At 40.2% G+C, this 24595-nt stretch overlaps 1 protein-coding gene across 2 annotated transcripts; it reads left to right on the top strand.

Annotated features, from left to right (window-relative positions):
• The first annotated feature begins 799 nt into the window (after positions 1-799).
• On the top strand, positions 800-24581 carry mmp16b (matrix metallopeptidase 16b (membrane-inserted)). Of its 2 annotated transcripts, XM_073492133.1 has the most exons (10): positions 800-928; positions 3352-3500; positions 4167-4283; positions 5359-5663; positions 19978-20139; positions 20222-20439; positions 20560-20698; positions 21814-21964; positions 23807-23922; positions 24220-24581. In XM_073492133.1, the coding sequence occupies exons 1-10, from the start codon at positions 800-802 to the stop codon at positions 24579-24581; spliced, it is 1848 nt and encodes a 615-aa protein (XP_073348234.1). The 2 variants fall into 2 exon arrangements, with proteins under 2 accessions (XP_073348234.1, XP_073348235.1); XM_073492134.1 differs by lacking the exon at positions 800-928 and having other exon boundaries at positions 3349-3500; positions 19978-20161; positions 20325-20439.
• Positions 24582-24595: the final 14 nt, after the last annotated feature.

Raw genomic sequence — 24595 nt, 5'->3', positions numbered from 1 at the left:
GCTATAAATGTCTTGGGAAGATGTCAGGTCGAGATCATCACAGGGGTGGTGAACACACATTATTTAAAGATAAAGTGAGGAAAAGTGGGCTAATGAGCAGCTTCTGTCCTGATGTTTAATGTGCATATGCAGGTTGATGATGATGAAGATCAGGTGATTTATTCATTTACCCTTTATTGGTAAGGTGCAGGCTACATTTAGTTTATTACAGGATGCACATACATATAATTTTGTTTAGGATTATCCAGGCATGACCAGAGGAATGTAGGCTGCATCCTTAATGTGGACCAAGGCCTTTGTTTACTCTGAGGAATTTAACATCAAACCATGCATGTGCTCTTCAAATCACACAGTTAAGTGGCCTTTGCGATGTGAAAGCCAAAGGCACAGGCAGTTCAGAGGAATGGTGTTTCATTGCTGTGCACTCTGTAGGGCAGCTCTCATGATGCTGCCAAGCAGCGCTGCGCTGTGTGAGAAATCAAAGCGCAGGCGTCGAGTCGGGAGGGAGCCTATCTTGCGCAGACTGGGTACTGTACATGGCCATTGATGCTGCTGGATAGATGTAGCCCCTGATGTAAATAAGAATGGCGAGGCCAGCGGGTGTAACATGCCGCGTTATCTCTGCTTGACATCGGAGCATTTTTACGCCACCATCGGGATTTTACAACACGCGTGGCCCTTTTCTCTCGTCTTCATCCGAGTTCTGCCTTGACAGCTCGCCCGATGATTTCCATTTGACACGAGAGCCACAGCAGACGGGCGGCTTCTTCTAATAAACACTCGGGAAAAACAGGTCATTATGACCTTAGTATCCTCCAGTAAAAGAAAACCATCGGATTGCTTTTACGCGGCAGCATTCTGCTTGCATTTTTTGCTTTGGATTTCGTGTGCCGTGTCCGGAGAGAAGTATCATCATTTCAACGTTGAGGTAAGATGAATGGCCTTCTTCCCATCCCCTGCTTATCACAAATGACCGTGTGTCTCTCCTCCACATCATCTGCCCCGGCGTGAAAAACAAACATATATAGAGAGAGGCTCCCCACGCTATCCGTGGGCACAATTACCATAACGCATAACATGGATACATTGTAAGCCTATCAGGGCAGCTCACGCACTTTAACGGGGAAAATATCGAGCATTCCTCATTTGTGGAGTGCAATGAAACAGAGGGATGCTCATTTTTATTACACTGCGGTCCGTGAGCTGAGCCGATACAGCCCACTGATGCCAAATGTGCAGCCTAGATATGATTGCAGTCACATAGAGGGGTCTATTTTAACAGAGATGCCCTCCAGCATCACGTTTTTCCATCGCTGGGTATAGTTTTGTGACAGGCCAGCGTGCAGGCAGACATGCTTTGGCAGCATCACAGTGTTGGAGGAGATGAAACGTTTACAGACACAAGTTGCATAAAAAAGGATTTGCTTTTTTGTACCCAATTAATTGATGTCACTTTCATCCTCATCTCAGGCTCCCCTCCCACCTCTCTGAAGAAATAAAATGCTGAGGCTGACAGTCACACACACACACAGAAAGAGAGAGACACTCATACATCATTATTCAATTTTATGGCTTGCTGAAATCTGCCCGATATCTCTCTGAAAATCTGTGCCTTTCAACAAACACAACACACACAGGAAACACACCCACAGGAGAGAGGAGGGAAAAAAAGGGATAAACAAGGCGTTTAGCTCAGCAGAAAGAGGGATAGAGGCAGAAGGGGGAGGGATGGACAGAGGAGACAGCTAGTCAGATTAGCTAGCTGGAGCATATCTCATAGGCTGTGTATGTGGTGATGGGGAGGCAGCTGGATGGCGTGTGGACAGCTGTGGATAGCGTGGGCGACCCCGTGGACCTCTGCAACAGGATTGAGTGTGGCAGTGACCCCTGGATGGTGCTCGGCCTCACCTCACTCCCCTCTGTATCAAGCCGCACTCTCGCTTTGTAGGGCAAGAGGAGGCAGGGCCACAGTCCTGCACATGTACACTGACCGGCAGCCGCAAGACACAAACACTGACTAAGGTCACTGGAAGGGATTCAAATGCAAACAGTTGCACTGATGTCCAGAGAGCCCCTGAGCAAATATACACAGGCAAATTTAAGCCTGAACCAGCGACTTACATTCAAACTCCACCTCATTAAAGCTTCTGAACATTTCATTCACACTGTTATGCTGGATTTAAATGTTAACACGGCAGCTCTTTCTCAGCACAGTTTGTTTTCTTGCAGTAATAGAAAAGCATTGTAGCCACGGTTAGTCACCTTGCAGCCTTTTGTAAGATGCAGAATGAATGACGCACAGCCATATTCGTATTGATTTTTATGATGGGATTGGCCACTTACTGGGAAGAACTGGGTGAGGTAACTGAACAAACAACACTTTGTTCCCATTAAACAGCTGCTGTTGTGGTGCCCTTGAGCAAGGTACCCCCAACCACTGCGGTGGAGGAATGTGTGTGTTTGCACTAGACGGCCTCCCGGCATTAAAGGTGCACTATGTAAGAATTGGCCACCTGTCAAATTCATTATCAAAACAAATAGGGGGACAGCTTATCACCTGAGAAACAGCTAACTTTTGCTAATAGTAGCTGCCGTTAGGTATATAGCTCAGTCAGCTGTGCAGCTAGCAGTTTGGACTGAGATCTTGGGGACCAGCTTAGTACGCCGCTATAAAAACTGCTATTTCTTCACATTTTATTGATGATTTAAGTTCTTTTTTTAAAAAAACAAAAAACATTTTCAACTAAAATACGTTGTTTTCTAGTTTAAAGCATTAAAAAAAATTATCATGTCAAAGATGTCTTGTACTACTAAAATTAGCATGCTAACCAGCTAGCCCTGGGCCTGAAAAAAACCTCTTACTCACAGCGGTCCACAGCTCCTGTGCCAGCGGTGTAAACACCAACACCGCCCTGGTAGTCTGGCTATCTGCACGGCTAACTGAGCTAACATGGCAACAGTAGCTACAGTCATGGATTAAAAGAATACAGTTAGCAGCAGTTAGCAGTACCTGTGGTGATATGCTGCCCCTATTTGTTGGGGTTAATTCAAGGTGGCCAGTTCTTACTCCAGTTCAGAGCTGCAGCCACTGAGAAACAAAGAGAATGGATTCTCTTTCAATGTATTTCTTGCTTGGTTAATACACGTACATTGTAGTAGATGATACTCATTTATAATGGGAACAAACTTGCAAAATGTGTATACACAACATCCTGGATCCTTTCAATCTCCTACTCCATCCCCGTGTTTTGTCTCTTCTCTGAGTTTTCTAACAAAAGCACAGAGTGTGAAACAAGTCTTAAAATATCCACAACATGAAGGCCCAAGTCTTTCTCCCTCTTCCTCTCACAGGGATGGCTACAGAGGTATGGATACCTTCCCCGCACAGAACCGGGAATGTCTGTCCTGCGCTCGGCCCGTACCATGCACTCAGCCATCGCTGCCATGCAGCACGTCTATGGTCTCAATGTCACAGGGACACTGGATGAGAAAACCAAGGAGTGAGTATGCACACATGCCGTTGACGTGCTCATGCTGAGGTGCACATGCACTTTCACCGAGATCGCTTGATGTGACATTAATGCAAAATGCTCCGCTCATTCATTTAAAATGCAGAGGGAACTGCTTTCAATATTTCAATGAATTAGTGAAGGACAGAAATAGACGTGTTCATTTCACCCTCCCCTCCCCCCGCTTCACCTCGCCTGAAACAACCCTCAGGTGAAGGTTTTAACACTTCTCCTTCTTCTCATTTTGCATGATGGTGCAGTGATATCACGCTGAGGTGAGAATTAATGTTTTGTTTCTGTATCATGTTTGTTCTGTACTTGTGATAATCTGATGTGGTATGAATGAGTAAAGATGAAAGTCTTGATTTCCTCTCAGCCCTCATTGAGATTTTGATCTGACACTTGTATAAATGGCTGTAGTTTGGAGTAGTTTAGTCGTATTTTTGCACCTTTGTTTTTGCTGCTGTGATTATTTGGCACCTGTCAGGAAGAGAACTACTGAGTTCACTTCAAGCTTCATGTTGTCTCGTGATGCTGTTTACCTCCCAATTTCTGTTTAGAAACCTTGAGTCACCTTTTTCTCTTCTCTTCTCTTCTCTTCTCTTCTCTTCTCTTCTCTTCTCTTCACCTCTCCGCTCCTCTCTTCTCTTCTCTTAGTTGGATGCAAAAGCCTCGCTGTGGTGTTCCGGACAAGATTAAAAGTGCTTCGAGGTCACGGAAGCGGAGATACGCGCTGACGGGACAGAAGTGGCAGCGTCCACACATCACCTACAGGTGAGAGATAGTGGAGGCAGTTGTCATGGCCACCATTGACTTCAGCAGAGCTTATTCTAGGGTTCAGATGTGCCACTGTTAATTTTCGCAGCTCTCCTCCGTCTCTCGTCTTCTCCTCCCTAACCACCTGGAATCACATGCTCTGTGTTGTCATAGAGACTGCGCAAATACGTCACATATGTGGGAGCACATGCTCAAAAATATAGTCATCATCACACATCCAGATCAACACATACATTTGCCCATGTGTGCTGTGAGTATGTTTACTTTCCAGTTTATAAATAGCTCGCTGGCGAAATGAAAAACTGGATTTCTTTTTTTTTCCTTTTCATAAAACAAAACAAACAATATTAACTGAGTAGCATGGAAATTGAATGCTTCCTCATACAGAAATGTTTGGAAATCTCTCAGTGTAAATTGTCCGTAATCTCAGCAAAAATATTCAAACTCTCATCTTATCTTGCCTGATTAAGCTCCGGCTTTTAATAGGTTCTGAGGAGGACTGATAAACGGGTCTCTGGCGCAACTGCAAATTGACAGGTTACAGCAGTAATAGACGATAACACTGTCAATTTATTCAAATCCTTCCTTCCTCCACGAATTTGAATTGATGAGCCACCTCTCCTAATGGAATGTCAATCAGTGCTGAGCCAGTGCTGCTGCCGACTGCACTTTATTCATGAAAATGAGTGGAGAGAGAGGGAGAAGATTTCCCATTCCTCTCTGCCTGCCAGGGACTGATAACGACTGCTGTGTTAAAAGTTCAGTAAAAGCTGCTGGGCTTGAAAGAGTTGTGTCAAGTGCAACTTTTCTTTTTAGTGTCTCCTCATTTTGAAAAGTAAAAATGTTCACTCGAAATTAATGGGATAACGAGGCACGGGGTTGATGCAGTATGTATTTTATTTCCACACTTGTACTCAGTGTTTAGTGCCTGTAGTTTCAAATGACGTATGCTGCACCATTTACTATGACCACAGTATGTGTACGACAACCTACAGAGCCTTTTCTCAGCCTTGTAGCCTTTATCTCTCAGCAGCCTTTTTAATCAGTTTGCTTTTTCCCCTCCTTTCCACAGCATTAAAAATGTCACGCCAAAGGTGGGCGCCAGGGAGACTCATGATGCTATCCGGCGGGCGTTTGATGTCTGGCAGGGTGTGACTCCTCTCCGCTTTGAGGCCGTTCCATACAGCGCCCTGGAGACTGGCAGGCGTGACGTGGACATCACCATCATCTTCGCTTCGGGTTTTCACGGCGACAGTTCACCCTTTGACGGGGAGGGAGGATTCCTCGCCCACGCCTATTTCCCGGGCCCTGGCATAGGAGGGGACACTCACTTTGACTCAGACGAACCCTGGACCCTAGGGAACCCCAACCATGATGGTGAGTAAAAGACAGAGTGGGTATAAATCTGGAGAAAGAGAAAGTGGTGGTCGTAAGGAGTGAGACAAGATTACAAAGAGCACTAATAAAGGGTTGAGGGAGGCAAAAGCAAAAGGAGGTTACAGCAGCAGAGCGGAAAGGAAATTATTAAAGGAAGATTAGGGAAGAAACAAAATAAAGGTTGTTAAATGCGGAATGTTGGTAGGTAAGTAAACAAGTAAGGTGTGTGGGACGAGAGAGGAAAGCAGTGAGAAAAAGAAAATAGAGCAGTCATCAGGAGATACAGATAAGGACTGATGGAAAGCAAATAACTGGAAATACAGATGGCTAGGCAGGAGGGCAATATGACAGAGATGTTATCACAGGGCAGGGTATGAGGAATGCTTAAACAAAAACAAAGAATGCAGCGATGTCTTTGATCGGGCTCTGCTCTGTAAAGACGCATCACCCCATCTGTCAGGATTTTGATGTTTTTTTCTGCATAATAAGCTCTTCAGATGATAGGATAGAAAACTCTGCTATTTTAAGACATTCGTTGCTGGCACATGATTATGGCTATTCTGTTTTCAGTGAATTTGATGTAGCTCAGTGGAATGCTTCAAGAGAGGTAAAACAGAAAACAGAAGAGCGCTAGCAATATATGTGATGTCCCATTGTGTAGTTTTATGCTTTATTGTTATGTTATGTCATGTTATGTCATGTTATATTATGTCATGTTGTATTGTCTTTTGTTATGTAATGTTTTGTTGTATTACGTTATGTTATGTTATGTTATGTTATGTTATGTTATAGCATGTTGCGTTATGCTTTACTGTGTTGTCATGTTATATAATGTTATGATTTTATGGGTATATTAGTTTAAGTTAGGTTATAGTAGTGTTTTCCGGGTTATATTGTATTCTGCTCTGTTATGTTATGTTATGTTATGTTATGTTATGTTATGTTATGTTATGTTATCTTGTGTTATGTTATGTTATGTTATGTTGTGTTATCTTGTGTTATGTTATGTTATGTTATGTTATGTTATCTTGTGTTATGTTGTTATGTTGTGTTATCTTGTGTTATGTTATGTTATATTGTGTTATGTTATGTTATGTTATGTTATGTCATGTTATGTCATGTTATATTATGTCATGTTGTATTGTCTTTCGTTATGTTATGTTTTGTTGTATTACGTTATGTTATGTTATCTTGTGTTATGTTATGTTATGTCATGTTATGTCATGTTATATTATGTCATGTTGTATTGTCTCTTGTTATGTTATGTTTTGTTGTATTACGTTATGTTATGTTATGTTATATCATGTTGCGTTATGCTTTACTGTGTTGTCATGTTATATAATGTTATGATTTTATGGGTATATTAGTTTAAGTTAGGTTATAGTAGTGTTTTCCGGGTTATATTGTATTCTGCTCTGTTATGTTATGTTATGTTATGTTATCTTGTGTTATGTTATGTTATGTTATCTTATGTTATGTTATGTTATGTTATCTTGTGTTATGTTATGTTATGTTGTGTTATCTTGTGTTATGTTATGTCATGTTGTATTGTCTTTTGTTATGTTATGTTTTTTTGTATTACGTTATGTTATGTTATCTTGTGTTATGTTATGTTATGTTATCTTGTGTTATGTTATGTTATGTCATGTTATGTCATGTTATATTATGTCATGTTGTATTGTCTTTTGTTATGTTATGTTTTGTTGTATTACGTTATGTTATGTTATGTTATGTTATATCATGTTGCGTTATGCTTTACTGTGTTGTCATGTTATATAATGTTATGATTTTATGGGTATATTAGTTTAAGTTAGGTTATAGTAGTGTTTTCCAGGTTATATTGTATTCTGCTCTGTTATGTTATGTTATGTTATGTTATCTTGTGTTATGTTATGTTATGTTATGTTGTGTTATCTTGTGTTATGTTATGTTATGTTATGTTATCTTGTGTTATGTTATGTTATGTTATCTTGTGTTATGTTATGTTACGTTATGTTGTGTTATCTTGTGTTATGTTATGTTATGTTATATTGTGTTATGTTATGTTATGTTATGTTATGTCATGTTATGTCATGTTATATTATGTCATGTTGTATTGTCTTTTGTTATGTTGTGTTTTGTTGTATTACGTTATGTTATGTTATGTTATCTTGTGTTATGTTATGTTATGTTATCTTGTGTTATGTTATGTTATGTCATGTTATGTCATGTTATATTATGTCATGTTGTATTGTCTTTTGTTATGTAATGTTTTGTTGTATTACGTTATGTTATGTTATGTTATGTTATAGCATGTTGCGTTATGCTTTACTGTGTTGTCATGTTATATAATGTTATGATTTTATGGGTATATTAGTTTAAGTTAGGTTATAGTAGTGTTTTCCGGGTTATATTGTATTCTGCTCTGTTATGTTATGTTATGTTATGTTATGTTATGTTATGTTATGTTATCTTGTGTTATGTTATGTTATGTTATGTTGTGTTATCTTGTGTTATGTTATGTTATGTTATGTTATGTTATCTTGTGTTATGTTGTTATGTTGTGTTATCTTGTGTTATGTTATGTTATATTGTGTTATGTTATGTTATGTTATGTCATGTTATGTCATGTTATATTATGTCATGTTGTATTGTCTTTCGTTATGTTATGTTTTGTTGTATTACGTTATGTTATGTTATCTTGTGTTATGTTATGTTATGTCATGTTATGTCATGTTATATTATGTCATGTTGTATTGTCTCTTGTTATGTTATGTTTTGTTGTATTACGTTATGTTATGTTATGTTATATCATGTTGCGTTATGCTTTACTGTGTTGTCATGTTATATAATGTTATGATTTTATGGGTATATTAGTTTAAGTTAGGTTATAGTAGTGTTTTCCGGGTTATATTGTATTCTGCTCTGTTATGTTATGTTATGTTATGTTATCTTGTGTTATGTTATGTTATGTTATCTTATGTTATGTTATGTTATGTTATCTTGTGTTATGTTATGTTATGTTATGTTGTGTTATCTTGTGTTATGTTATGTCATGTTGTATTGTCTTTTGTTATGTTATGTTTTTTTGTATTACGTTATGTTATGTTATCTTGTGTTATGTTATGTTATGTTATCTTGTGTTATGTTATGTTATGTCATGTTATGTCATGTTATATTATGTCATGTTGTATTGTCTTTTGTTATGTTATGTTTTGTTGTATTACGTTATGTTATGTTATGTTATATCATGTTGCGTTATGCTTTACTGTGTTGTCATGTTATATAATGTTATGATTTTATGGGTATATTAGTTTAAGTTAGGTTATAGTAGTGTTTTCCAGGTTATATTGTATTCTGCTCTGTTATGTTATGTTATGTTATCTTGTGTTATGTTATGTTATGTTATGTTGTGTTATCTTGTGTTATGTTATGTTATGTTATGTTATCTTGTGTTATGTTATGTTATGTTATCTTGTGTTATGTTATGTTACGTTATGTTGTGTTATCTTGTGTTATGTTATGTTATGTTATATTGTGTTATGTTATGTTATGTTATGTTATGTCATGTTATGTCATGTTATATTATGTCATGTTGTATTGTCTTTTGTTATGTTGTGTTTTGTTGTATTACGTTATGTTATGTTATGTTATCTTGTGTTATGTTATGTTATGTTATCTTGTGTTATGTTATGTTATGTCATGTTATGTCATGTTATATTATGTCATGTTGTATTGTCTTTTGTTATGTTATGTTTTGTTGTATTACGTTATGTTATTGTGGTGACTATTCAAAAAGCAAAACTTGTCACCTGTGGTGGTTTGGGATGGTTCGTTCTTGACTCGACTCCAGAGCGAATAAAAAAGAAAAGTTGTAAAAGTAATATCTTTGGGTGAGGTTCCCGTTTATTTGAACAAAAAGGATAAGGTAAATTGACAGAACAAAAAGAGATTCTACTGTTTTTCTGGCTGCCGTGTAAAAACTGTGTGTGTCTTCCACCACCACTCCACTCAAACTAATCAGCACTTCTAATCAACAACAGCTGGGGCAAGGTTTGGGGTAAAAGAAAGTAACTGAAATATACTTCCCCTAGTGGAAAAACAAATACCTGCACAACATAAAAAATGGCTCCTACACACCGGCCCCATAATTGTGTTGGTGTGCACTTACAATTATATAAACATATTTCAAAAAGGAGCCAAAAAGGATGTGTATGTGTGTGCAAATCTTCTTCTTCTTTCTTTAGAAGTAAATGTCCATAAATCAAATCTTCTTTCTTTAGAAGTCAATCCATATTTCAGTCTTTAATAACAATCTTTATGTCTCCAACAGCATGCAGAGTTTTGTGACAGGTCTCTCCAGAAAGCCTGTCTTGGTCTTCAGCTGAACTGACCGGACAACACCTCTCCTGTCTGGAAAGGTTTTGGTCACTTTACCCATTAGCCATGAACTTCTTGGAGCAGAAGGGTCCATGATAATAACAATGTCGTCCACAGAAAAATTCCTTCGTGGCTTTGTCCACTTTTGTCTTTCTTGGAGCAGTGGAAGGTACTCTCTTACCCACCGCTTCCAAAAGAAGTCTGACAGGTACTGTACCTGTCTCCATCTTCGTTTGATGTATACATCACTATCATCAAACAGTCCAGGAGGAAGAAGAGGTTTGGCCTTCAGCAGAAGAATGTGGTTGGGTGTAAGTGTTTCCAGGTCATTAGGGTCATCGGATAGTTTGGTTATTGGGCGACTGTTGAGAATGGCTTCAATTTCACAAAGGATAGTGCAAAAGCTTTCATCATCCATAGTTTGCTGTTTGACAATGGAATACAGCACCTTTCTTATGAGGCGAATAATCCGCTCCCATGTTCCGCCATAGTGAGATGCAGCAGGAGGGTTGAATGTCCATGCTATTCCTCTTTTTGCCAAAGCACTTTGAATTTTGTTGTGATCCAGGGCTTTAAGAGCTTCCCTTAACTCTCTTTCAGCTCCAACAAAATTGGTGCCGTTGTCTGACCTGAGGTTGTAGACTTGCCCACGTCGACACATGAACCGTCGGATGGCATTTATGCATGAATCTGTTGTTAGTGAGTGGGCTGCTTCAAGGTGTACTGCCCGACTAGTCATGCATGTGAAGATTACACCATACCTTTTGACCATGCTGCGACCTCTTTTGATGTCAATAGGGCCGAAATAATCCACACCTGCATTAGTAAATGGTGGTAAATCTGGCAGGAGTCTTTCAGCTGGAAGGTCAGACATTTTTTGTTCTCCAACTCTGCCTTGAAGACGACGACAGGTAACACAATCAGCAATGATTTTTCTGCAGGCTGAGTTTGCATTTGTTATCCAGTAGGTTTTTCGAAGTGTAGATATCATGTGATTGCGTCCAGCGTGACCCACTTGCTTGTGAATGTGTTGTAAGATAAGTTTGGATATGTGTTGATCTTTAGACAGAATTATTGGATGTTTTACTGTCTCAGGCATGGATGCTTTTCTCAGACGACCTCCTACTCTCAACAGCCCATCTTGGAGTATGGGATCCAACCTGTAGATGTCATTGTTGGTTGGCACAGATGATGCGCCTTTCTCCAAGAGAGAGATTTCCCTGTGAAATCTTTGCTGTTGGCAGAGGCGTGCAATTTCCAGTTCTGCAGTATGTAAGTCATCCCGTGTCAATGATTGAACATTCATATTTGCTTTGTGTTGCTGATGTCCTTTATTGCATGCTTTACCGTTTTTCCTTAGCTGTTGAAGCAGATCTTTAAACTTCAAAAACCAGGCGACTGAAGTTTTGAGTTTTTCCCAGTCTGAAAAGTAGGTCAGAAGCTTGTTCATGGTATTGGATGCATCATCAACAACACAAGCATTAACTGTGAGGTCTTGTTTAACCTCAGGGTCATCCAAGGTGACGGCAGGTTTGTTTACCTCCTGTTTTGGCCATGTTCTTTCCTCAGTCAGCAGAAACTCTGGTCCTTTGAGCCATCGTTCACATTTCAGAAAATCATCAGCTGACAGTCCTCTTGAAGCCTCATCAGCGGGGTTCTGCTTAGAGCCAATGTACCTCCACTGGGCCACCTCTGTGGCTTCTCTTATGACAGCCACTCTGTTCGCCACAAATGTGTGGAATCTCTTTGTTTCACTTGAAATGTAATTAAGCACAGTCGTGCTATCGGTCCAGAACACTGACTGGTCCAATTCCAGTTGCAGCTCCTTTGTAATCATCTTATCCAGTCTGACAGCTAATACAGCAGCAGTGAGTTCAAGCCTTGGTATTGTGGTTTGTTTCATGGGAGTGACTCTGGATTTTCCAATCATGAAAGCAGTGTTAACTTCATCAGAGATGCCTTTCAATCTCAGATAAGAAACAGCGCCATATCCGTGTTCACTAGCATCTGAGAAGTGATGCAGCTGTGCATTGCTTACCTTTCCAAAGTTCTTTGGCTTGATGCACCGTTCCACCTTTAACAGTGACAATTTGTGCAGATTTATCAGCCACTGTGTCCACTTCTGCAGAAAGGTTGGTGGTATTGTGTCATCCCAACCAATTTTTCTTTTGCACAGCTCTTGCAGCATCAGCTTGGGAGGCAGTGTGAACGGTGACAAGAAACCAAGAGGGTCATAGATAGAATTAACCACTGACAAGATTCCACGGCGGGTACATGGACGACTTTCCAGTGCAATCTTGAACATGAACATGTCTGATTCCGCACACCAGTGCAATCCAAGAGCTCTTTCAACAGGTAAATTGTCTTTATCCAAATTGAGTTCTTTGGTTGCTTTGGAACGATTTTCTTCAGGGATGCTTGCAATAACTGCTCGACTGTTGCTCATCCACTTTGAGAGCCGAAAGCCTCCTTTGGCACATGCAGCAGTGAGATCTTGTACCATTTGCAAAGCTTCCTCTTCTGATGACACAGACTTTAAACAATCGTCCACGTAAAAGTTTTGCTTGATGGTCTTTAATACTTCGTCACTGTACTGAGCCGTGTTGTCATCAGCAACTCTTTTCAAGGCATAATTGGCGCAGCTCGGTGATGAAGTTGCTCCAAAAATATGAACCTTCATTCTGAAGTCCACCACAGGTTGTGTCACATCTCCATTATGCCACCACAAAAATCGAAGGAAATCAACGTGTTTCTGAGACACATGAACCTGGTGAAACATAGCCTGCACATCGGTCATGATGGCAACTGCTTCTTGTCTAAATCTGAGAAGAACGCCAAAAAGGGAATTTGTGAGATCAGGACCTTGCAACAGCTGGCTGTTCAAAGATGTGCCCTTGAAACTTGCTCCACAGTCAAATACAACTCTCAATGTTTTCTTTTTGGGATGATAAACCCCATGATGTGGTATGTACCAGATTTTACCTTCAGTTCCATTCAGTTGCTGTTGAGGCACCTGCTCCGCATAACCATTTTTGATGACATCATTTAGGAAGTGCACATACTCCTGATGATATTCTGTGTTCCTCTGAAACTTTCTTTTCAAACTCATGACTCGCTGTTCAGCAATGCATCGATTGTTTGGCATTATGACATTATCAACTTTAAAGGGTAAATCAACACAATAGTGGTTGTTTTCAAGGCGAATTGTTTTTTCCATTATGTGAAGAAATCTCATGTCTTCTCTTGATATTAAAGTGTCATCACATGACCTTTCATTGAAGTCCTGGTTGTATTGCGTGATTAACAACTGTTCCACTTTATCAATGGAGATCTTATTGACAGTGACAGTAGGGCAGCCATTCTTCCCTGCATCACTTCCACTTCCTTTAAGTGGGCCGTTCACCACCCACCCCAATAGGGTCCGAACAGCATAGGGTCCGTCATTACAGCTGTTAATAATTTCCCACGGTTCCAAAAGCTTTGAGGCATTTGTGCCAATCAACAAATCCACTCCAACTTCAAGCTCGGGAACTTTAATCTTTTCCAGGTAAGGCCATTTTCTCAGATCCTTTTCTGTTACAATATTGTGTCTTGTAACCGGCATGGTTTGCTGAGTGTAAACCTCAGGTAGGTCTAGAAACCTGTTCTCATCATAACCAGCTACTTCCAGTCCAGTCAGAACATGAGTCTTTACAGTATGTGCTTGTCCCATTGTTCGCAGGAAGATGTGTGTTTGGATGCTGTCCATGTTCAGCTGTCTCATCAGGCGTTCTGTACAAAAGGTAGCTGAGCTTCCTGGGTCAAGAAAAGCGTAAGTGGTCAAAATTTTGTCTCCATTCTTAGCCTTTACTTGTACAGGTACAATTGAGAGAACACATTTCTGCGTACCGGCCCCAGTGCGAGCACAGGTCTGCTGAGGGACAACCGTGTTGCTTGATTGCTCAAATGCTCTGAATTTAGCTGGGTTGTGAAGCATTGTGGGATGTCTGAAGTTACATACATCACACGTTAGACGTTTCTTGCAGCTTTTGCTGATATGACCTGGTTTTAGACAACCAAAACAAACACCACTTTGCCTTAAAAGATCAAGTTTCTCACGATGCACTTTGTTCTTAAGATGTACACAATCTTCTATTGCGTGATCCTCTTTACATATGCAACATGATGTGGTCTTGCTTTTTGATAGAGACAAGGCATGGATGAGCGGTGTTTGTGCAGACTTTATACCTGCTGAAGTGCTTACAGCTGCCACAGTTGCTGGATTTTTATTCCTGGGTGAAAATCTTGTGGGAGCTTTTCCTTTAAATGTAGCAGTTTGTGTGTCTTGCAAGTTACCAAAGACAGGATCAGAGAGAATTTTGATCTGATGTTCCAGAAAGTTGACCAAATCAGAGAACAAAACTCTACTTCCACGTCTCTCCTGTAGGTCACAAACAGCTGCTCTCCATCTTTCTCTTAATTTGTAGGGCAGTTTCATCACAAGCTGTTTCAGGTTTGATGGTACATTCATTTCTGCCATATACTGTAGACTTTCCATCATGTTACAACATCCTCTCAAAAACAACATGTATGTTTGAAGAGAACCAACATCTTCAGCTTTTATTGGTGGCCAACTTAAAGCCTTTTCCATGTAAGCAGCCCCAATCTTCATTTCATTGCCAAAGTGTTCCTTTAACAAGTATTTGGCTCTGTGATAGCCTTGATCATTTGACATGTGATAGCAGCTTCTGATCAATTCTCTAGGTTGCCCCCTGGTGTGTTGTTCCAGGTAGTACAAGCAGTCCTGGAGATTATTGACTTTTCTTTCAACTCCCTGTTCAAATGCCATGATAAAAGATCCATACTGTAGAGGGTCACCATCAAATATGGGTATTGCTCGAGGTGGAAGAGATGCTGAGTGTTGTTGTTGAACCAGCTGAGCAGTGATTTCTGTTTGTCGCTGCATAATGTTGCCAATGTCCTGTATTTTATTTTCATTTGTGTTCATTTGTGGCGTGGTACAAACATTGCTTGACCTGTGACCTTGCAGTGAGTTGAAGACAGTTGTGTTGCCTCCTGGTGCTCTTGGTAGGAATTGCATAGGTTGTATTGAAGTGAAGGTTTCTGTAGGCTGTGTTTGTACATACTTTCTTTCTTTAGGGCGTGCATCCTGAAGGTGTGAAGGTGGTTGCTGTGAGAGTGGTTGTTGCACTGTTTCAAACTTTGACCTCTGTGACATTTCCATTTTTGATTTTGTGGCTTTATCGAAATATGAATTCATTCCATCAGATGGTGTAGAGCCACTTCCCACCATACTGCTTTCCAGTATGGCTATTTTAGCTGTAGCAGCAGCTAGTTGGGTTTCCATTTCCAGTTGTTCCTTTTGTCTTTTTAATCGTTCCTGTTCTGCATGCAGTTTCTCCTCCTGAGCCTCCAGTGCATGTTTTTTCTCCAAAGCAGCCATGTGTTGGATCAATGCTGCCTTTTCAGCCTTTGCTCGTAAGCATGCAGAACTTGTGATGGAAGATTTGGATGAAGATTTAGACTTAGATGAGACCCGTGTTTTTCCAGGGGGGAGAACATTTGAAATACTGTCATTGGGTTGAATCTCATCCTCCTGGTCAGCATTTAATTGAATCTCATCCTCCTGTATTACAGACTGTTTGTCACAATGTTCTGGTGCATCCTTCAACCATTTATACACATCACACATGAATTTCTCATTTGCTTTAAACTTCTGTTCAAACCATGTTTGCTGCCTTTTGTATTCTTCTTCAGGCAGTGGCATTTCCATCAATGCACCATGAGTTTCAGCAGCAGCTTCACACAGTTTGTTAAACTCATTTAAAAGGGTTTCAACACTGCACAAAGTATCACTTGTTATTTTGTCACATAACAGATTATTGATCTGCAACTTGATTTTGGATGCTTGATTCAAGGTTAACTTCCGGTTCCTTTGCAGGTTTTCAATTAGCAGTGAAACACCTTTTGCAGTTAATTTTCTTTCTCTTTTTTCAACATCACTTTTTACAGCACGCTCCTCAATTTTTGCAACATCACCTTTAGCAGTTGGAACATCACCTTTTGCAACACGCTCCTCAAGAACATTTTCAACATCAGCATTTTCATCCATTTCCACACTGTAAATATGTCAACTTGTGACGTCCAGCAGAACAATTGCAGTCATTCACAGGTGCTGATTATTTCCTCCTTTTTCCAATTAACTTTCATTTCATCAACATCCATGACATCCAGTTCCACAATCCAATGCATCAAGACTGTCCAGTTCCATTAAATCACTCAAACAGGCTCAGTTTCTTCAATCATGCAGTTTTATTGTCTGCTGCGTCCTTTACCTTTCTCCTCTGGCTCTGTCTGATGAACAGGAGGGAGGGGTTGCAAGCTCCATGGCCTCCTCTTGATCCAAGCAGCAGCAGCCTCTTTCCAACAATGCTGTTTCCTTCATCCAGGGCAAAGCTCTTTACTTGTCCTCCATCCAGGGCAAACAGTTTTTACTTGTGTGGTGACTATTCAAAAAGCAAAACTTGTCACCTGTGGTGGTTTGGGATGGTTCGTTCTTGACTCGACTCCAGAGCGAATAAAAAAGAAAAGTTGTAAAAGTAATATCTTTGGGTGAGGTTCCCGTTTATTTGAACAAAAAGGATAAGGTAAATTGACAGAACAAAAAGAGATTCTACTGTTTTTCTGGCTGCCGTGTAAAAACTGTGTGTGTCTTCCACCACCACTCCACTCAAACTAATCAGCACTTCTAATCAACAACAGCTGGGGCAAGGTTTGGGGTAAAAGAAAGTAACTGAAATATACTTCCCCTAGTGGAAAAACAAATACCTGCACAACATAAAAAATGGCTCCTACAGTTATGTTATGTTATATCATGTGGCGTTATGCTTTACTGTGTTGTCATGTTATATAATGTTATGATTTTATGGGTATATTAGTTTAAGTTAGGTTATAGTAGTGTTTTCCGGGTTATATTGTATTCTGCTCTGTTATGTTATGTTATGTTATGTTATGTTATCTTGTGTTATGTTATGTTATGTTATGTTATCTTGTGTTATGTTATGTTATGTTATGTTATGTTATCTTGTGTTATGTTATGTTATGTTATGTTATGTTATGTTATGTTATCTTGTGTTATGTTGTTCTGTGATGTGTAGTATTGTCTTGTGTTATTACGGGTATAATAGGTTATGTGAAGTTTTTATGAGTTATGTCATGTCATTATGTTGTGTTATTTCATGCTATATTAGGTTATGTTAGCTTATCATTAGTTACGTCATGTCAAGTTGTGTTATGTCATGTTTTGTTATTATGGCTATATTAGGTTCAGTCAGGTTATGTTGTTACGTTATGTTATGCTATAATAGATATTAGGGGAAGTCAGAGTATGTATGCGTTATGTCGCTATGTGATTTTATATCGTGTGTTGTGTCACTGATTTGTGCTTCGCTGCATAGTGTTGTCTTGTATTGTGTTAGTATGGGTATATTAGGTTATGTGAGGTTATGAGTTATGTTATGTCATGTCATGTAATGTTATGTCTTGTTATGTTATTGGGTAATGTTATATGGGTATATTAGGTTGAGTTAGGTTAGGTTATTATGAGGTATGTCATGTGATATTGTTTAATCCAATGGTATATTATGTTATGCTATGAGGGGTGTAGTTAGGGAAGTAAGATTAGTTGTTACAATGTTTTATCATGTTATATTATGTTATGTATTAAGTTAAGGCTGTATTAAGTTAAGCATGGTTATGACATAACATGTCATGTTATGTCCTGTTGAGTTGTGTTGTGTTGTGTCATGTTATGTTATTATGGGCGTATTAGGTTAAGTAATGATCTAATAGGAACAACACATGTTAGGTTACGTTAGTTTGTGTTATCATTGGTTATGTCATGTCATGTTATCTCAACCCAACTTAAAATATGTTTATGATGTTTATGATATTTATATATATATTATTATAGAAATATTAGGTGAAGTTAGGTTATTTTGAGTTATGTTATGTGATAATGTTTTATCTTATGTGACTGATGTTATGTTACGGCATGTCAGGTCATGTTCTGTTGTGTTCTATCATATTATGGGTGTCTTAGGTTATGTTTTGCTGTTATAGGTACAATGTATATTGGGTTTCATTAGGTTGGGTGATTTCATGTTTTGAATGTTGAAATGACATATAATGTTTATTATAGGATAAGATACGTTTTTATGTTTTTATGGGTTATGTGCAAACAAATAACAATGATCCAAATAACATGGTGGCCACTCTGTCAAGGTGGAGATAGTGGCAAGGCCCAGCAGCCCAGAGAGGGAGATAAAATGCCCTTCTTAGCCATGTATCCACACAGAATTTAATTACCCTACCTACATGGCGCCAGGCTTGTCAGCACTCTACCAGGCTACTTTGCTAATACCCCTATTTGCCATACACTTTTATTCTCCCATTAGTGGAAGAGGAGGGTAACAGCTCACGCGTGTTTGCTCTCGGAAACTGCTTGCCACCCATCAGCTCCCCTCCCTCTTTCTCTTTTGTTCTCATACTCCATAATTGTCTCAGATTCCCAAGTCAAATTCATGTTCACCCTTGCGCTGTGTCCTATGGTTATCTACATGGAGTGCTGGGGCTGATTCTGAAAAGCTCCTGTCTTAGCTTGTATGTCTGGAAAGCTGTGCAACCTTTAATGGGCTTTCACAGCAGTGTAATTGTAAATGTTGCATGTTGACATGTGCGCTAATGGTAGCTCTGGCCTGTCTCCTGGGAGTCCTTGTGAGACATTTTTGGTTCGGTGGAAGAGGCTGGTTGTGTCAGATAAATGGGGGATGGGGAGGTGTAACCTTTTAGCTGCTGGCTGAGGGTCAGTGGTTGTTCTGTGCAGAGCTGTTGGCAGCAGTGGATATCATGTTTTAAAGGGCGACAATCTCCTGGGGACAGCTTCAGTCGCAAGCTGTACATAAATGGTGTACTTCTTTCTAAATCAGGTTGACACTGTGAGCTGAGTGCTGACCATAGACACTGAGCATGACATTTTTCATTTTACATTTATCTGTGTGTATGAACGTGATATGATCTAGACCCGCAGAGTTTACTTGTGCTACGCCGACATTTGTATGTGTTCAGGTGCATTATACGAACATGTATTTTCACTGTTCTCTGCTGCCCTGGGCAGCAACGTGAGCCTGTGTGTCTCTGCTCTCTGTGAGCTGCGGCTCACATGTGGCTTATCTTCTCTTATGGAGTAAAAGAGGAAAAGTGCTCATGCTTTGCAATTTACCTCCAGTAATCTTCCCTTGCACTACATTGCACCGCATTAGCTCAGTGGAAGATGCGTCTGGACCACAGGGCTGCAAGTAATGATTATTTCCTTTGTTGAGTATCTAAACGGTTATTTGCCAATTATGTGTTTAATGGTTTGTCTATAAAATGTAAAAAAATAATTACAACACAAGTTCGGACAGCGCAGTGTCTTAAAATTGCTCAAAAACCAGAAGGTGGGCCATTCGAAATGACATAAAACTGAGAAAAGATGCAAATTCTCATATGTAAGACCCTAGATCAAGCATATATTTGGTGTCCTCTTCTTGAAAAAATCCCAAGATCTAAAAGAAGGTTGATTGTAATGTGCCTACATATGATCCCACGTGACTTAGTGTTTAATCCCTCCGTGAAGTGTTCATGTAATAAGTTTTAACCATGAGCGTAGCTTCCCTGGCAACTTACTATGCTGAACACTAGCTGCTTGTAGGAAGCTATATGATTGTACTGCCTATATTATTAATCTTTCTTGGTGTTTATTTCAATGTGTTTCTGTGCTCATCACTGTCTTGTCTCTAGTGTTAATCAGTGTGTCTGTGCATGGGTTTTTGTTGTCTTCTTCTGTAGCATCATGGCACACATGTAGTCACATTCATTCCTCTTTTATAAGTACTTTGTACTATTGCCTCTCCAGGTAACGACCTGTTCCTGGTTGCGGTGCACGAGCTGGGCCACGCCCTCGGTCTGGAACACTCCAACGACCCCACTGCTATCATGGCTCCTTTCTACCAGTACATGGACACAGAGAACTTCAAACTACCTCACGACGACCTACAGGGCATCCAGAAAATCTATGGTAACGCTCTACTTCATACTCTGTCTTGCCTGTATAACAGAGATGATGCAGAAGGAGGATGTAATATTCTTTGTCTTTTTAGGTCCACCAGATAGAGCACCGCAGCCGACCCGGCCCCCACCGACGGTCCCTCCCCCTCGCTTTCACCCTCCCTCAGACCCCCGTAAGCATGACCGCCACGCCAGACCCCATCGCCCTCCACAGGGGGCCAAGCCCTCCAATCCCAACTCCAAGCCCAACATCTGTGATGGAGGCTTCAACACCCTGGCCATCCTCCGACAGGAGCTTTTTGTGTTCAAGGTAGAGTAGATCATCAGCCTGAGTGAACATGGCTGCTGTTTTAAAGCGCTTTGGGAAGATGATGCTCATGATGATGATGATGATGATGATTCTACCTTATCACCCTATTCATTCTTATAGGACCAGTGGTTTTGGAGGGTACGGGACAACTCTGTAGTCCCTGGCTACCCCATGCAGATCAACTACTTCTGGAAAGGCTTGCCTGCCAAAATTGATGCCGTGTATGAAAACAGCGAGGGGAAGTTCGTCTTTTTCAAAGGTAATGAAAGAGAGATTATTTTTCAGTTCTCTAAATTCGTAAAGGTAACCTTTGGAGTTTTTGACCACTGGTGGGTCCCAATTATGTTAGGATTGTGCAAGAGCATTAGGTGGCACATGCACACATGAGAATGCATGGAGAACATGTTACATTTAATGAATTATACATTTGAAAAAAAAAAAGATTGTTGGTGAAAACACTAAATGTAAACAAATCTTTTGTTTGTTTCATGAAAATGTTACAGCGCAGCTTTAATTTGTTTACATTAAATTATTCTTCCCAGATCCACAACAATGACAATATGTCTCTGAAAAACTAAAAGTAGATTACACAAATGTACCTTTAACCTATTACCTTAGTTATATTATATACCATAAATGATATTGTTCCACTAAACCACAATAAACTAATAAATGGCAGAAAAAACAAACTTTTGAAAATGCAGTAATCTTCTCTTTATCAATTTAAAGTAATATTTTATTGCATACCAGTTCATGTGTATGTGTGAGCTGTCTGAACACACAGTAATCTTCCATTATTATCAACCGATCGGGTGACTTTGAGGTTGTTTTGCGTTCTGTACGGTAACAGAACGGGTGCAGGTCCAGTACAGCCGTCTCTCCATCAGGCAGATTAACATGACATCTGTCACCCAGTGGGATCAGAGTGCCTCATGCTTTATTTATTCTCTCAGGGGGACTTAACTGCATGTGTGTGTATGTGAGCGTCTAGCTACTTACTGCTAGCACACCACCACAGCAGCTCTCCTCACTCTGCCTCAGGCACTTATGATCAAACTGAATTAAATGCAACAATAGCTTCAATAACACTGAAAACAATGAGTCTCGGTGGAGCTGCCTTCAGAGCATCATCTTGCTGTTTATTGTATCACAGATAACACTGCATAGATTTTCTGCTGTGCAGATATTTTGTAAATGAGGTTATTCATCTGACCTTTGAAATCACGTTAAGAGAAATAAATAGACTCACTGGAAAAACGCAGAAGGCTTGAATGAGCCGAGAGCCGGCAGTGTTTTGTGTAGCGGGATTTTTGAGGTCATCTTTATGATAATGTCTTTGTCCCAGAGGCTCCTAACTTTGTGTTTGTATTTTAGGAAACCGTTACTGGGTCTTCAAGGACACAACTCTCCAGCCTTCGTACCCTAAGGACATCTCGCTGTTCGGAAGCGGCATGCCCACTCAGAGCATCGAGACAGCTGTCTGGTGGGAAGATGTCGCCAAAACCTACTTCTTCAAAGGAGACAGGTCTGTGTGGAACTATTTTCATACTGTTATGAAGTTAAGCAGTCGGACAGAACTGGAATCTCTCAGTACTGTGAGGACCATCGATGGCTGAAATCTCTATTAACATCTTCTGTTCATGTCAATAAATTGACTGTGTGTTATCAAAGGGTATTAACAATCATTACATTAAGTTGTATAAGTATACTCTCTGAGGAGTGGATCCTACCATATTTGTCAGCTCCTTCCACTCTGTTCCCCTCATCAGTGCAGTTTGTCCGTGTTTGGAACATTAATGATTTTTGGGACTTTTCCCTCCTGAGATAGTTAATAATTTTGCAGGTTTGTTGATCATTGCCTCTTCAGTTTTGGCATAGATTAGCTGGCATCCTTGAAGCTCTGTCAGCTGTCACATGTTGCTTTGAAAACACTGATTGCCTATTTAACAGCTGACAAATGCTGCTCATTGGCTTTCAACTGATTATCACCCAGTGTCAGAGGATTTGTAATGGTGATTACGTAACTCCAGAGTTTAAAGGTGCAATATGTAATATCTCTGGAAGAATGTTAGTTGAAAACATTCACAAAAATAACTAAAACTATCAGCAGAATGTGAAGAAATGTCAATTTAGACGTGTATTTAATGTGCTGCAGAGATGCCTTCTCGAGGCTTGAGCTAACGACAGCTAGTAGCTTCAGCCATAGATAGCTAGCAAAAAGCACAGTTAGCGGTTTCTCTTCTGATATTCTGCAACTTATTTTTGTTTGGAAGTGGCCAATTCTTACATATTACACCTTATATTGACCCATATTGTTTGTCAACTTGCACACATACATTATTTGATTGATTCATGGTTGTAGTTATTTACCTGTTGGTGGATGTGAGTTTTTCCACAACAACCAAATCAGAGAATCTGTTGTTGATCTGTGCGCTTTGCAAGCATCTTAAAGTCTTAGAGTATGCCAGCGTGACTCACATGTTTGTTCAGCTGTTATGATACAAGAGGTCAGTGGACCTCGTGGTAAAAGCTGACAAAATGCTTTGTCATGATACTGTCATCCCTCAACCTGCTGCTGTATATCATGACAAACAGGATGCTCTGTCCATCCTCACACACATGATTCTCTCTCTCTCTCTCTGTGACAAGATGGTGTTTGTTCTAATTTAAAGAAATGACACTGGATAGCGTGATTAATGTGTGTGAGCGCTGGTGTATGAGAAGCAGATCAATCACAACAACCCCAAAAAACAAATTTGCCTGGCCAACAAACACAGTATGGATGAGTGATCGAATGCTTTCTCCGGTCATGTGAAGTAAGTCAGTTGGTGAGCGTTAAAAATAGTCTGCTCTGAAGACTGTTTTTTAGGTCTGTGTGCAAGCTAAAGACAGCAGACTGTCACTGTAAACACCGAGTGCAGAAGTCTAGCACTGTGCCAAGATACAACTGTGATATTTTATTCTTCCTCATTGCAAAAGTTGTAATATAAGTCTGAATTCAGTACTGTCGCTAAAATATCATTATGTTGTCCTTGTCTATGTAATGGTTGGTAATATGTGATACTTTATTTTGATTTTGGGTGAAAGCCTATTTAAGGGACAAGCTGCACACGTTATAAATGTGTCCTTTTTGCATCTGAAGAGACTTTTCTGCTTTTTTTGTCAGTGTTTTTCCTTTGCGATAGGACTGATTATCTGGATTCAAGAGCGCAAAATCCTTTTAACTTTGCTTGTCTTGACTTTATTTGATTTTGTCCTTTTTGAGGATTTCGATGATGGTGATGTCTAACAGGCGTATAGGTCACTGACGGATTGTGTTCATAAACATCTGTTTTGACTGGAGTGTTTTCTGTCTGTCCTGTTGTAGATACTGGAGGTACAATGAGGAAATGAGGACCATGGATCCAGGCTATCCCAAACCCATCAACATCTGGAAGGGCATCCCTGACTCTCCACAGGGGGCTTTTGTGGATAAAGCCAACGGTATGCCAGCTGTATGGACGTTTATAAGATGCCAAGTGCAACGCCTTCAGATGTTGTAGAGAGACCTTGTTTGATTATGAGACAAATTATGTGTTTTTTGAACATTAACGCATGTAAACATTTTCTAGTAGACAGCAAAAATAAATATATGAGCCTTAAAATGAGCATAAATTAGGACCTTTAACACGTACTGTAAACACTGATGTAATCCTCTACTGCAGGAATGCACAATATGCAGCCTTTGTATAGTTAATGTATAAAAGTTAATATGTTGTGTCCTACAATCCCTCCCTGCAGGCTTTACCTACTTTTACAAGGGTAAAGAGTACTGGAAGTTCAACAACCAGCTGCTTCGCGTGGAGCCTGGCTACCCGAGGTCCATCCTGCGGGACTTCATGGGCTGCGACGGTCTACCTGCAGACCCCGACTGGGACTGGAGCCCCGCGGTGGCGGAGGAACGGCACTACGACAACGGCGATGTGGACGTTGTTATCAAACTGGACAGCGCAGGGGGGACTGAGAAAGCAGTTGCCATCGCTATCCCCTGCGTCCTGGCGCTGTGCATGATGGTCCTCCTCTACACCGTTTTCCAGTTCAGGAGGAAGAGCACACAGCGCCACATACTGTACTGCAAGCGCTCCATGCAGGAGTGGGTCTGAGGGACTGTTACTGT

Source organism: Pagrus major, chromosome 21, assembly GCF_040436345.1.
Source record: "Pagrus major chromosome 21, Pma_NU_1.0".
Taxonomy (NCBI): domain Eukaryota; kingdom Metazoa; phylum Chordata; class Actinopteri; order Spariformes; family Sparidae; genus Pagrus; species Pagrus major.
The sequence above is the reverse complement of the archived record's forward strand: the minus strand, read 5'-3'. Positions and strand labels throughout refer to the sequence as shown.

What these genes read in the sequence shown, in the direction of transcription:
- mmp16b (XM_073492133.1), top strand. Translation starts at nt 800, where the DNA reads ATGACCTTAGTATCCTCCAGTAAAAGAAAACCATCGGATTGCTTTTAC. An exon ending in ATCATCATTTCAACGTTGAG is followed by an intron (nt 929 to 3,351) that starts GTAAGATGAATG and finishes TTCCTCTCACAG; the next exon opens with GGATGGCTACAGAGGTATGG. An exon ending in GGGCATCCAGAAAATCTATG is followed by an intron (nt 20,140 to 20,221) that starts GTAACGCTCTAC and finishes TTGTCTTTTTAG; the next exon opens with GTCCACCAGATAGAGCACCG.